This window comes from Delphinus delphis, chromosome 11, assembly GCF_949987515.2.
Source record: "Delphinus delphis chromosome 11, mDelDel1.2, whole genome shotgun sequence".
Lineage (NCBI taxonomy): Eukaryota > Metazoa > Chordata > Mammalia > Artiodactyla > Delphinidae > Delphinus > Delphinus delphis.
This window is the reverse complement of record NC_082693.1, coordinates 6,003,510-6,017,300: the sequence shown is the minus strand read 5'-3', so window position 1 is coordinate 6,017,300 and position 13,791 is coordinate 6,003,510. Positions and strand designations below refer to the sequence as shown.

At 51.4% G+C, this 13,791-nt stretch overlaps 1 protein-coding gene across 1 annotated transcript in view; it reads left to right on the top strand.

The window, feature by feature from the left end:
• The window catches only part of ANO2 (anoctamin 2), a 332,095-nt gene extending 318,533 nt beyond the window's left edge, over positions 1–13,562 (top strand). Inside the window, exons 23-25 of the mRNA XM_060024145.1 lie at positions 1,029–1,210; positions 11,252–11,357; positions 12,628–13,562. Coding sequence (XP_059880128.1) covers positions 1,029–1,210; positions 11,252–11,357; positions 12,628–12,900 — 561 coding nt within the window. The 3' untranslated portion in view covers positions 12,901–13,562. The remainder of the gene's footprint in view (positions 1–1,028; positions 1,211–11,251; positions 11,358–12,627) is intronic.
• Positions 13,563–13,791: the final 229 nt, after the last annotated feature.

Sequence of the window (13,791 nt, the reverse complement as noted above, 5' to 3'; positions counted from 1 at the left end):
TTTTACTTCCTTGGCTGTTCTAAGACTTCTTAACTGTAAGAAATGGGAGAGAATAAGAGTCTCACCAAGTAGGATCAGTCTGCAAATTAAATGGGGTGATGAAAGGACGTATGGCCCGTGCTCCATTAATTACAGCTGTGATTATTAGAAGTCCGTTACTCACTCTCAAATATGGTTATGGCCATGCACACTCGTATATACATTTAGAAAACAATACCTAAACTGCATTTTTTAAAAGGGCTTTAATTGTTGGTGCCGAGGACAGTATAAACACCTGCCAAAAAGATTTAAGATTTTCTTTGCAGAAACTCCCTCCTCATCCGAACAGGCAGTCGTTCCTTTGTCGTTTGGTTTGCTCCATAGACCCTCATAGAGAACTTAGATACGCCAGGCGCTACGTTGGGTGTGTGCGTTTCGTCCAGCAGGACCTCCTCCTTCCCTCTCTGTGTCTCACTTTTTCTAAGCAAAATGGATGAAAGAGCGACTTTCATTGTATGATGGGCTAAAAAGCGCTGAGAGATGATGGTCAAACTGAGGTTCACCGTGGAACCATATCCTTGGTGTTCCTGGCTTTCTCGTGTCCCTCAGGGGCAGATGTGTTCAATATGTGGCCATTTGGTATCCTTGCCTGTCACACTTCAGTGGCCGTCTCACCACTCTCAGTCATTTTCTCAGAAAATCTCCCACTCTACCTTGGCATGGCCAATGCCAGCATCAGTTCAGGTATCTCAGAGATGATTCACGCCCTCCCTCACCCAATGGTCCAAACTGGCTTCGCATCCTTTGCTTCGGTGGTTGTAATTCACTCTCTTGACGGCCACTGACTTGTGGGTTTCCTTACATGTATCAAAGATGGAAAAGCCAGGTAAGTCAGTGTTGTGAGCTCAGGGGCAAGGACTCTGTATCAATCAGAGCAGTGCCCCCGGATGGAGAGCCAGGAGGGGACAGTCTCTTGGGCAGATGGACCTGCGTCACCCGCATGGTGTCCATCCTGACGGTTCCTCAGGTGCTTGTGGTTCTATCCCCAGGCTTTTGTCATCGCGATCACCTCTGACTTCATTCCCCGCCTGGTGTATCAGTACTCCTACAGTCACAACGGGACTCTGCATGGCTTTGTCAACCACACCCTCTCCTTTTTCAACGTCAGCCAGCTGAAGGAGGGAACGCAGCCCGAGAACTCACAGTTTGACCAGGAGGTTCAGTTCTGCAGGTAAAGTAATCGGGTGCAGGAGGGCAGCGAAGGACTAGAAGCAGCAGGTCCAAGTAATTATCCGGACGACTTAGAATTACATCATTATTCTCCTTCGCTTCTGTCTCCTACCCCCAAAGCCCAGATCCCTACGAGTCAGTTTCAGTGAATTGACCAATATGTATTGAGTGCCTTTTGCTAGACACCATGGAGCAGGTAAAAGACGTATATAGGTTCGTCCTTACCGTCAAGGGAAGGTCTGGTTTGTGGTCTGTTTGGGAAGAAAACAGAACTGGTAGGACAACTGCGTGTTATTCAGGGATTATGTCTAGTATGGGCCACGAGCCTTACGAGTGTTTGAAGGAGAAGGAGAACAGTGAGGGCCGGAATGGAAAGGGTAGGCTTCTTGGAGGGGCCATGAGGAGTTGTAGGGCAAAACGAGAGAGTATCCTGGGTCTGGAGTCAGCCTGGGCCAGGTCATGGGGACGAATCTGAGGTGTTAAACACTTAGGGGCTAGCTGCTGGAGTTGGCAAGGAGAGTGCTTGGGAGATAATAATAGGGAATACTATAGGAAATACAATATAGAGAGCAACTCCTAGGGTAGTATAAGCCAAAGTGGTGTTGAATTTGAATCAGTAGGATGAAGTAGATAATGGGAAATCTCGAAATCTTACAGGAACTTTTTCTTTTTTTGGCGGTACGTGGGCCTCTCACTGTGTGGCCTCTCCCATTGCGGAGCACAGGCTCCGGACGCGCAGGCTCAGCGGCCATGGCTCACGGGCGCAGCCGCTCCGCGGCATGTGGGATCTTCCCAGAACCCGTGTCCCCTGCATCGGCAGGCGGACTCTCAACCACTGCGCCACGAGGGAAGCCCCCTTACAGGAATTTTAATGTGATGCAATAGGAAGTTACGGACCTTTTTAGGGCCAGGGAATTATAGGCTGAAGTGTGGGCTTAGGAAAACTAATCCGGTCTCAGAGAGGAAGATGGGCTAGAATTGGGCTGACTCGAGGAGGGCAGCTGAGGTGCTGCATCATTCAGACATGACCGGTGGTAGGCATGGACCAGAGAGGTGGAAGTAATTCAGAGGGAGGGAGAAGATGAGCTACTTAATGTCATACGTTACAAAGCTGAGTACCAGAGACACTGGAGAGAGTGTGAATCAAGGATAACTCCAAAGTTTGGGCTGAAGCCAGAGGACTGGGAAATTGTGGGTCCATTGACAGGGATGGGAAAGATGCCAAGAGAATCTAATTTATAATAAATTAGATGAATTTGATTCCGATCGTGTTGCATTTAAAATGATGGTCGGAAATCTAAGGGGCAATTTCCATCTAACACCTAGAGGGAATAGCTGGAATTCCTGAGAGGACCACCTTAGAGTCATGATGGTAATTTGTCAGCACCGGGATCATTGAAGCCGAGAAACAGAAAACTCTCCACTACTTACCAGAGAAGGACAAAGAAAGAGAAAAAGAGCAGAGGGGAATAAGTTCTTTCAGACTCAGTCTGAACCACAAAAGGGAGAAAACGAATTGGTCTTCCCAACCCAGAGGACTGAGTTAAACAACCTTCCCAATATGTGATTTAAATAGAAGGGTATTCTGGTCCCAGGAGCAATAACTTTAGGGCTTCACACTAGCCCTCCAGAAAGGCTTAAAGTCAGGGACCAGATCTAAGAATAGAGAAGTCCATTTATTCACAGATACTGATTCACGTAGCCTAGATGTTTCTAGCATTTTCGCATCTGGGACTATAACAAGTCGTCACTCGAGTAGGCAGATGTGGCTACTACCCTGCGTTGCCCAGGGCCCACCGCTGGCGGGCCAGGCCGTCTGTCCATGGTGCTGGATTTGGGTCTGCAGATCCGCTGTACAGTGGGGTCTGGACCAGCTGGTGGCCTTTTCTGGTAGCATTTAGATTTGCTCCAGCAGGGTAGGTGAAGTCAGCCAGCACCTTCACATTAAACGAACGGGCACTGAAAAGTGAGGACAAAATCATCTTTGTAACTGGAAGGTACAGAAATCATCTTGTTGAAACTCTCATTCTACATAAAAAGAAACCGAGGCTTAGAAAGTTGAAGAGTTTTCCAAGATCACAGAGGTTTCTAGCAACAGACCCGGAAGCAAGACTCACGTCTCTCCAGGAACACAAGCTTCGACGCCCACGCTCGGGGGATTGCAGCACGAGTGTGACTTGTCACGTGGGGAAGCAAGGCTAACGCTGTTCCTTTAGTTGGTCTAGAAGCACAAGTCTCACCAGAGCACCAAGGGACTCTGACCTTGTCCTTGACCGTCACATCTTCCCGTGACACTATGAATGTGCTTTCCAGATATATCAGTGGCTTACCCTGGCTTAAACACAAGGGGACTTTAATGCCTCTCTGTTGAGTCGAGGGTAGTTCTAGTTGGGTAGATTTGATTCAATCTGCCCAAACCAAATCTTTCTCCATCTTCCAACCCTACTGTAGTCAGTGATGACTGTAGTTTCAAACACTGGATGACTGCCAGCAGCTCCAGGCCAGTATCATACTGTGTCCGAGTCCAGCGGGAACAAAAACCTATACTTCTTTCCCAACAATCTCAACAAAAGTCCTGCTGCCGCTTGTTGGCTGGGATTAGTACGCACTTCCTACCCAGAGCCGATCGCTGTGGCCAGAAGAATGCGACGCTTTCCATGGTCTTTGGGGCCGTGGGGTTAGGGGTAGGAAGTGGAATTATCTCCATCTGAAGCACGTGATCTCAGACTAGTGGGTGGTTCCCTCCTCCTCTGAGATCTGAAGTCAAGATGAACGGATGCATCTCAACCAAAACAACGGGTGCCCAGGAGACCAGGTGTTATTAGCACACGTGGGTCACATCGAGCTTTGCTGTATCTACCGTCAGAGTCACTGGACTTTCCAGCCAGATGTAAAGCCCTGATAACTCTTCCCTCCATTGTCTCCAGGGAAGTAGATGGGATCGTGGCTCATCTGTGGCCTGCTAAGTGGCGGAATTAACACTGGGTGCGTGTGCAGGAAATGCATGCTGTATTTCTGTCAAGAAAAATGTAGTGCAGAAAATAGATCATTCAGGAATCAAACCAAAAGCATTTCTGGCATGTCCACCGTTGTTTCTTTACTCCGTACCAGTGGGGATTGTAGGTTCATTGTGCATCTATTTTTGAGGCGTTACTATAGGCTTGGCATCGGTTATATAAGAGGGAACAAGACGCAGTCCCTCCCGCGAGGAGTCTAGCTGGACAGGCGAGACGAGCATGCGCACAGCGATGAGAACAGAGCTTCCGTACGTGCAGTCGGGCAACTGCAGGGAGCTCTCCGAGCCTTGAAGGAGGAGGCCACGCACCTGACCCAGACCTAAGTGTCCAGTGCCGGAGTGGCCAGAAGGAGAACCTGTTGAAACTGCTCACTCACGGGACCAAGCCGGCCTGGGTGGGAGGGGGCTGTCAGGTGGTGACAGAGGTCCAGGGAGAACAGGGTGTCCCAGGTAGAGGGGCTAGGTCATGTTCAGTGGTCAGAGCTGGAACGAGAGGCGTGAGCTAAGAGAGGTGAGGCGGGGAGAAACACAGAAGCCAGACCAGGAAGAGCATGTTGGTCATGGGGGTGGGGGGGTGTGGACTCACCTTAGGGCACTGGGAGCCGTGGTGGGGGATGGAAGGGACTTCTCACTGGTATCATCTCTGACTTCGCTGTGGAGACCAGTGGGTTACATTGAAAATAAAGAGCTGCCCGGGCTTCCCTGGTGGCGCAGTGGTTGAGAATCTGCCTGCCGGTGCAGGGGACACGGGTTCGAGCCCTGGTCTGAGAGGATCCCACATGCCGCGGAGCAACTGGGCCCGTGAGCCACAACTACTGAGCCTGCGCGTCCGGAGCCTGTGCTCCGCAACGGGAGAGGTCGCGACAGTGAGAGGCCCGCGCACCGCGATGAAGAGTGGGCCCCGCTCACCGCAACTAGAGAAAGCCCTCACACAGAAACAAAGACCCAACACAGCAAAAATAAATAAATTAATTAATAAACTCCTACCCCCAACATCTAAAAAAAAAAAAAGCTGCCCTAGTTTGAAATGTAAGCAGATGTCTGGGGAGCGGGGTCCTCGAATCATCTAGATAGGCCGTCTCAAGTGGGTATACCTTGGGGGCTACCTATCCTAGGTGGATGAGGATTGCTGATGAAAATCTCTACCTACCCCAGGTAGGTTCTCCTCACCGCATGCCGTGTGGACCTGTCTGGCTCGCCGTAGTCTCTGGAGGTTGATGAAGTGGGGGCATAAACTACGGATGTCTTTGTAAGCCAGGATTCGTCAGCAGCTGTCAGAAATAGAAGTGAAGGGGGTGGGGGATGGAGGGGGCTGGGGGGAGAGAGAGATTGATTCTGAGAAACACAGACAATGCTAGAACTAGCCCCGAAGCCCACGTCTAGAACCGCTCCCGTGATGGGAAATGCAAAGTTTGTCCTTGTTTCCTGGCAAATAGCGTTGGGAACTCGATGACCCTTCTTATTCTTAGCTCTCCGTGACCCCCGGAGATAAATGTGGTCAAATAAAACTGAGGTCTCCGGCTCCAGTCCGGCCTCGCCAGGGATAGAGGTATCTTAAAAATAGCAATAAAATTTAGGACAAGTCTCCGGCTGCCCATTTGAGATGCATTCCCAGCATTTTTGGAGCAACGTCTGCCTTAGCCATCTGACTGCCCCGGCCGGGCTGCTCCATAAACAGCCCCGTGACGTCAGTCTGCAGGCTTGATTAGTGGTCATTTGACAGGGTCAAGGGACCACTGTATCCTACAGGCTGCATGGTGACTCGAGCTCCTGGCTCAGCGGAGTGGAGCAGAGAGGTCAGTAGGGCAGAACCTGGCCAGGGACCCGGGTCTGAGAGCTCAAGGAGCCCACCTGGGCTTGGGCAACCCACTGGGTCTGTTTAGAGATGCTGAGCGTCCCGAAACAGCATCCTTGGATGGCTCCCGCAGGTTTTTCTGCAGGACCCAAGTTCTTCCCTATCCCAGGGTCCCGGGAGTTCCCTTCCAGGGTTTGCCTGCCTCTCATCTGTTTCTGGCCGAGACCAGAGGGAGAGCCAGCTTTCTGTGGTGGTGCCTTTCCTCACCTTTATCAACACTGCATCACCCCAGGCCTGATTAGTCCGTAATGGCCTGTGCTGTTTTCCCTTGTTCAAAGTCAATTACAGAAGACGCTTTTAAGCGGCTCAGATGGTACAGAAATATCGTATGCCGTTGTGTTCAGCACTAATGTGACATTACTTTCCATTGGGAGTATTAGATTTTGTTTTTTACATACCACTGTTTTGAGTTGAGAAATGCATCTACTAATTGATTTATAACTAAAACATGCATTTTTAACTAAAACATCATTTTTTTAAAAAAAGCCATTTCTGAATGTCAGTGACCAACCCCTCAGTTTGTTACGTTGGCACCCTTCCTGCCCGCAGTGATTCTGTTCTGTGATGAATTGTGGCCAGTTTCACTGTCACTGGTCACCCCTGCAAGTGAGGATGGGAAGGGATGTCTGAGCCAGGAGTCTCTCTTCCCACTGTGCACCTCAGTTTCCCCATCTGTAAAAGTGGGGACTTGGAATAAATGATCTCCAAAGCTTCTTTTATACTTAGTGTAAAAATATAATCGTGGATGACACATGTAATACGTTACTTTATTCCTGCAAACATTCTAAACATTACAGGCAACCTCTCCAGCTCTGTCCCACCTCCACTCGGCCCCGCCCAGCCCTAGGCATCTTCCCAGCGGTAGCCACGGCGACGTATTTATATGACTCTTTCTCAGACACTGTTCCATGGATTAACTTAAAAATGAATTTATAGAACCTTTAAGATGTTTCACGGACTCGTTTTATAATAATGACATATATTTTGAGTTAATAGGAACCTTGTTTCTTTAGGTAGTGTATAAATTCAGCTCAATATGACTATTTCATAGGGTTAGAACAATCTAGGTAAAATACGAATGCAGTTTTAAAGCCGAGAAGATGTTGATTTTTGTACCGCTTTCACTTATCGTATGTGAGTCTGCCTGACTGAATACTATACCTGTGCTCCTGGAAGCTTAGTATAAAGATATATTGGAGTCAGCCGAATGGTACCATTAATTGCATCCTTCTTTGATGATGAACTTTTTATTATAAAAGTAATTCTATATAATGTATATGTGTGTGTATACATATAAAAGGAAAAGCCCCTCTTCTCAGCCCCTAGCCCAGTCATTCTCTCCCAGAAGAAACCATTGTGTCCATTTCTGCCACCAGAAATTACACTCGCGTGTGCCGTCTTCTTTACTGCTCACTGTGTTTCCCTTTAACATTCAGCGCACACACACGTACACACGCGCGTGTGCTCGTTTGCTCATGGTGGGCTGAGAGGGCTCTCGCGCGTGCACCTACCGTACACTTGGCACAGAGATGCACGTTTTGTTGCCTCCGTGTGAATTAGAACGCTGAGGTGCAGGGATGTGGAATAACTTTCTCGGCTTCCTACAAGTGGCCCAGCCACTCCAGTGCAGACATGCTTTTTAGACCCTCTAGTCGTTTCTTTATTGGAAGACTCTCCTTATTACAAGACTACAGGGAACTCTCAAACGCAATGTTAAGGCTCAAAGAAAATAAAGGAAGACTGAGGGATGAGGGTGAGATCTGGGAACCATGCCTAAAATTATATCCCTGAGCTTCAATCCCAGCCAGCAGATGCAGGAAGTGACCAGATGTGGGGTTCGCCCAGTGCTTGACCACGCAGTGGGACTTTGGGAGAGCCAGAGCTCTCAAAACCGGGGGAAAGGGTATGCTTTGGAAAGCATTGGAGCTAATGGGAATGGAGCAGAAGTTCTCCTTCCCATCAGCCTGAGGCTTCCCTGCTTTGTGCCATTTACCTGGACCCAGAGCCTGAGAGAAGCCCCCTGCAGTTGGGCGTTGGCTTTCTCTTCTTTATTCATCTCAGCATCATGGGAAATTCGGAGCGTCCGAGCTTGAGTGCTCAGAAATCCTCCTGGAAAGCCAGGGGAACTGGGAGCAGGGATGTGTATGCTCCATCTTCTTTTAACAGAAGACGCGTATTTCTTAAGTCACCTTCGGTTAAAGGAGGAAGAACATTTATTTAAGAGTCCTCTGATATGTCTGGTAGTATGCTGAGTGGTCTTCGTTCCAGCTTTGTGAGATGCAAAGTCCACATTTCATGGACGAGGATCCTGGCCATCAGATCTTTGGGTAACTGTCTAGAGGACGGAGAACTGAAATAGTGGGGGTGGGATCAGGCCTTCACCTGCTGACTCCAAAGCCCACGCTTTTGCCAATGCTGTTCTCTGCTCTAGGCTTGGAAGCGAAATAGACAGACAGCTGTCACCAGCCTGGCCACAATTAAGTCCACTAGCCACCCTGTCTTTTCTGGACATTTCTAGTCTTAAAACTAATGATCTCTTTGTTTAATGAGTGTCTTCTGATTACAGAAACATTTGATACGCTTGACTTCTTAGGATGAATTTTTTTTTTAAATTCTGAAATCAGAGCTTATATTGGAACGTAAATAAGGCATCATTTACCTGGTGGCAGAGGCTTACTGGAATCAGTGTTTCTCAAACTATGAATTCATCAGTGAGTTAGGAAACCACTTCAGTGGGTCATGACCAGCATTTTAAAGACTAGGAGAGTAGAGGATAGCAGAGAACAAGAAACTATCCGTGCACAGCGCACAGCAAGGATGAGTATGTTTTGTGTGTGTGTGTGATTTTTATTTCTGTGATATATACGTACGTGTGCACTAATGTAAAATGCATTGCTTACTCCAGGTCACAGTTTTTTAAAAAAGTGAGCTTTGAAAAGAGAAATGTGAACAGATGTATAATTCGTTAAATTGCGTGTTGCTGTTTTCTGGGCATAGCTTGCCCTGTAGTTACTGACAAAGCACCCTTAGGCCATTGGCACAGACGGATTGCAAGCTGAGCTTTCTGGACGTATCTGTGTGTTAATCTCTCCCCAGATCCTTGATTAGATGGGTGTGCCTGCCAGATTCAAAACATGTTGTGGACACTCGGGGAGGGCAGAGTGACGTTTCCAAAAGCTGTAGTGAGTTAGTAGCAGAAGTGGGACCAGAATTAGATTATTTATGGATTCTTTGTAGACTGGAAAAAAAAAAGAGAGCTGAGCAATGGCTGTCATGCTGAGGTCAGTGAGCAGCTGTTCCTTCATTGATGGAGCTAGAAAACAAGGGAGATGGACTCTGACTGCAGCAGCAGGGATTGGGCTAGACCTGGGGAGGGATTTCCTCACCATGAAAAGTAGGGGTGTGTGTGTATCACCCCTCCTCCAGAGGTCTTGAGAAAAGCAAGATAAATTCCCTTCTGCCGTGGGGTTTTGGGGGGACAGCAGGAGGGTGGGTGAGCCTGAGTACTTTTCCCAACCAAATGTCCCTATTCCCTTGGCCACACCCTCCCTCCTTCCCATGAGCGGGCGTGGTCTGGAGCTGGCTGTGTTTCTGTCCTCAGCCGGGGATGGCGAGGATAAGCCCCACGGTGTTCAGCTGGGTTGTAGTTAGCTTTGCATTTCATCCGGATGACAAACCAGGCCTGCAGCAGCTGCGATCAGCTGTTGGAAGAGAGGGACCGGGTGAGGAGGGGGCAGCTCCTGGCCTCTTGCCCAGCCCTAGTCCAGCGCTCAGCACCCACCTCTCCGCCTGCCTCTTTCTGCGGCTGGCTCTCCCCACTGCCTTTTGCCCTGCATCTCTTCATCTTCCTGGGTTTTTTTTCTCTTCTCCCCTTTATGTCTTCTTGGGCCATCGGAAGCCACTGTGCTTCTATGTGGTAGAGCAGCGGGTTCATTCGGCACAGGGGAAGGTGCAGAGAGCCCCCACTGCTGAACCCCCTTCCCCAAACAGCAGCTAGTAGTCAGGAGCTTTTCGACAATAGGAGAAAAGCCCAGATTCAGGCAGACTTGGATTCTCACCTTGACTCCACCCCTTGCTGGCCAATCATTGAACTTCTCTGAGCCTCGGTTTCCTCCTGGGTTATTCAGGGATATCCATGCCTTCCTGAGGATCTTGTTGTGAAATGAGGAGACCTCCAGAAAAGCCCCTTGCTTGGGGATGGACGCACGCTGCGCGTTCAGTCTATGCTTGTTCTCCCCTGGGCCCCTCCTGGGACAGAGCTCCCTCCCCGCCTTCCTCGGCAGCCGTGCGCCCCGCCTGGTGGCCTGGTGCCACCCCACCTCTGCTTCAGCCCAGGGCTTGTTTTGCTTTTACTGAGCCTCGAAGATTTGTTGAATTCCATGGAGAAAACTGTTCCGTGAAGGGGCATAATTCTTCTGTACCAACCCTTGTTATTTTTCCAGGCTTAGAAAAAAAGGGAGTCTGAGAAAATAAGCCGTTTTTAACATGAGTCATCCCAAGATGGGGGGAAAAGGCAACAGCTCGGACGAGCCCTAGACGTCACCACCGTCTGAGCTTACGTCAGGCACTGACATTTTATTTCTTAAACCACGTGGGCAGGTGATAAAGATGGTTAGTGAAAGGGGATATTGCCCAACCGAGACTCTGAACCACTGCCCTCCTCCCAGAATTCACTCGGCCTTCAGCTTGCTCTGAATCAGCCATCAGGCGAGGCTGGCCCCTCTCCTAGGCAACCGGCTGGGGAGGACACCCTTGACCGTCTGCTGGCACCTGCGTTTTCACTGAGCCCCGGGCTGCGGAGCAATGTACGTGGTGTCCGGGGGTCTCCCCACCCCCTCAGAGCCCACAGGCTAGTGGAGCCAGGATGGCCTCATAGTCCTGGGTTCCTCTTGTGATTCCTGGGCTCTTCTGGAAGGAGAATCCAGAGGAAGCTTCTGGGGATGTTGGAGAGAGTAAGAAAGCCACTTCTAGGCTGATGTTGGCTTTTTTGGACTCTGACCCTTTTTTGGACGTTGTTGGCTGGGCCATGGACTCCTCACCTCTGCCTCCTACGCCCCCGAGTCTGAGAGTCAGGGCTTTGCCTTCTGCCTTGACCTTTGAGGCTGCACCAGAGAAGTAGCTCCTTCCCTGCATTTCCTCCCAGTCTTCACATGGCCTTTCTCTCTGCACAGGTTTAAGGATTACCGGGAGCCGCCCTGGGCCCCAAACCCCTATGAGTTTTCCAAGCAGTACTGGTCCGTTCTGTCTGCCCGTCTGGCTTTTGTCATAATCTTCCAGGTGAGTTGTTCAGATAAGGCACAGCAGGTCAGGATCCGGGCTGCAGGGGTACAGGTGGCCCCGTCTCCGGGTTTTCAGGGCGCTCTGTGACTCGGGGGCCTTTGCATGCGGCGGGCAGCCCTGAGACCCTTCCCTGGGTGAGGGCTTTCATTAACGGATGGATTTGCAGAAGGAGGATAAAGCAGAGTAAGGTTACAGGACAGATGTGGAGTAAGGTGCAGGGTGGAGACTGAGTCCCATGTACACCTAAGACCAGGAAGTGGGCAGCAGCGTGGGAGAGCAGAGCCTCACCTCGGGACTCGGTTTAAAAGGCCAGCATCTGACTTGACCAAGCGGCTCCAGATCACTTATGGCAGCCTCTGGGAGCAGCCCTTGGTTCCCAAGCCTTCCCTGGGCCCTGGGAGCACGCAGGGTTCAAGGTCGAGCTGGGGGTGGGTTCAGAGCGTGGAAGACAGATGGCAGGGCTCCGACATCTCTTGGGCTGTCACGGTCCTCCAGGTCTAAGGAGAGGGGGCGTGCGAGCACAAGATGGGCAGGCAGAGGAAACTACAGGTGGAGGGTGAGGGGCAGCCCGCGGCAGGCCTGGGAGCCAGAGCATACGGGGAGCTGCCCTTTAGCGGGCGGTGCTGGCACTGCAGAACGTATTCACCCACTTAAATAGAAAACGCTCCCAGGAAGGGAGGGTCTTATCCTACCCTACGGGAGGGGAGGTGCCTTACTGGGGGGAAGGAAGGCACTTACGGATGTGCACAAAACCTCAGAACCGATGCAGGCCCTCTGAGGCAGGGCCCAGGCAGGCCGTGAGACCAGAACGTGGGGTTGGCTGAGGTCGGAAGTCAGTGCAGAAACAAAGGGTCCACCTCCGATATGGGGACGGAGGGACAGCTGGGAAGAAGAGAGGGGCGGTTGGTTCAGGGAGAGCCCCGCAGGGGCCGTTGGGCTCTGGAGCCCGGATCCTGGAGGCAGGAACAGGACACGTGGGGGCAGGGGGGCGGAGGGGAAGAAGCCAGTTCACACCGTCTGGCCGTGCATGGGAGGGGCGCTCTGGGAGATGGGCGCTGTCCCTACTCCACTTTCACCCGGGGACCCCAAGGGGCAGTGAAGCTCGTTGGCTGAGTCGGCCGAGGAGCCAGAGGAGCCCAGAGGCCCCCTGCTCCCCCTCCCCGGGTCTGGGGTCTGTGCCCTCACCGCTGCCCAGCCCGCCTTCCCCGGGGCGGTGGAGCCCTCCCGCCCAGCCTCTCCTCTCACCACCCCCTTCCGGCTCTCCAAGAACCTGGTGATGTTCCTGAGCGTCCTTGTGGATTGGGTGATCCCTGACATCCCCACCGACATCAGTGACCAGATCAAGAGGGAGAAGAGCCTGTTTGTGGACTTCTTCCTGAAAGAGGAGCAGGAGACGCTCAGGCCGACGGAGGAGCCTGCCTGGAGGAGCCAGGGCGCCGGCCGTCGCAGCGGGGGCAGCCCGGCAGCCAGCCCGGTGCCCTCGGGCCGGAGCCAGCTGGGCAGCAGCTCGTCCCTGGGGTCCCAGCACACCAGTGTGTAAGCAGCTGAGACCAGCCCGGGGCTGCGCACCCGCATGGGTGCGGTGTCCGTCCTTCCGCAGGATCTGGCCTGAGGGGCTCTTGAAAAGGGCGTGTGTGTGCGTGTGTGTGTGTGTGTGTGTGTGCGTGTGGACAGAGGTTAGAGACAGGAGGCAGAGGATGGGCGCGGGAGGGAAGAGAATGTTGCTGCTTCTCAGAAACTTCAAGCTTGGGTTTCTTTTAGGTCCTCTTTTGAGCTGTATCCTTTGGGCGATTGGTACCCCCTTTTGCATCCATTGGTGAAAGAATTGGGTCTCTCCAGCCCAGAGTCCCAGGCGCCGCGAGCCCTGCCCTGTGCCCCCTCGGATACCGTCCCCGAATTTCGGTGGCCGCGGGCCATTAGAAGCACAGTCCGGGCCCTGTTTCAGCCCCATCATAAGTGATCACCACCCCCACTTCCTACCATCACCCTGAGAAAACCCTCTGCATCACTGTCACAGCCTCAGTGGATGCAAATTAAGTTCCGTGGCTGATTGCTGTGGCCTCTGGACCTAATGGTGAGCAAAGGTCCAGACCTGGGCTTGTCTCCCGTTCATGTCATGGGGATGCTTTGAGCTCAATGCAGCTTGCCATCATTTTATGCAGGTTCAGTTTTGAAATAATAAATGGAAACATTCTTTATAAAGATGCATCTCCTTGTCTGCGGTTCTCTCTCTCCTGCTTCCTACTGATATTTTTGGAGCCCCTACTGGGTGCCAGTCATTGTCCTCAGACCAGAGATGCAGCAGAGGACAAAAGACAAAATCCCACTGCGCCGAGTTATGTTCTGGGGACGGTTCCATCAGACAGCTGATGAATGCACAGCATTTCAGGCGATCGTAAGAAATATAAAACAGGATAAGGGAGACAGGAAA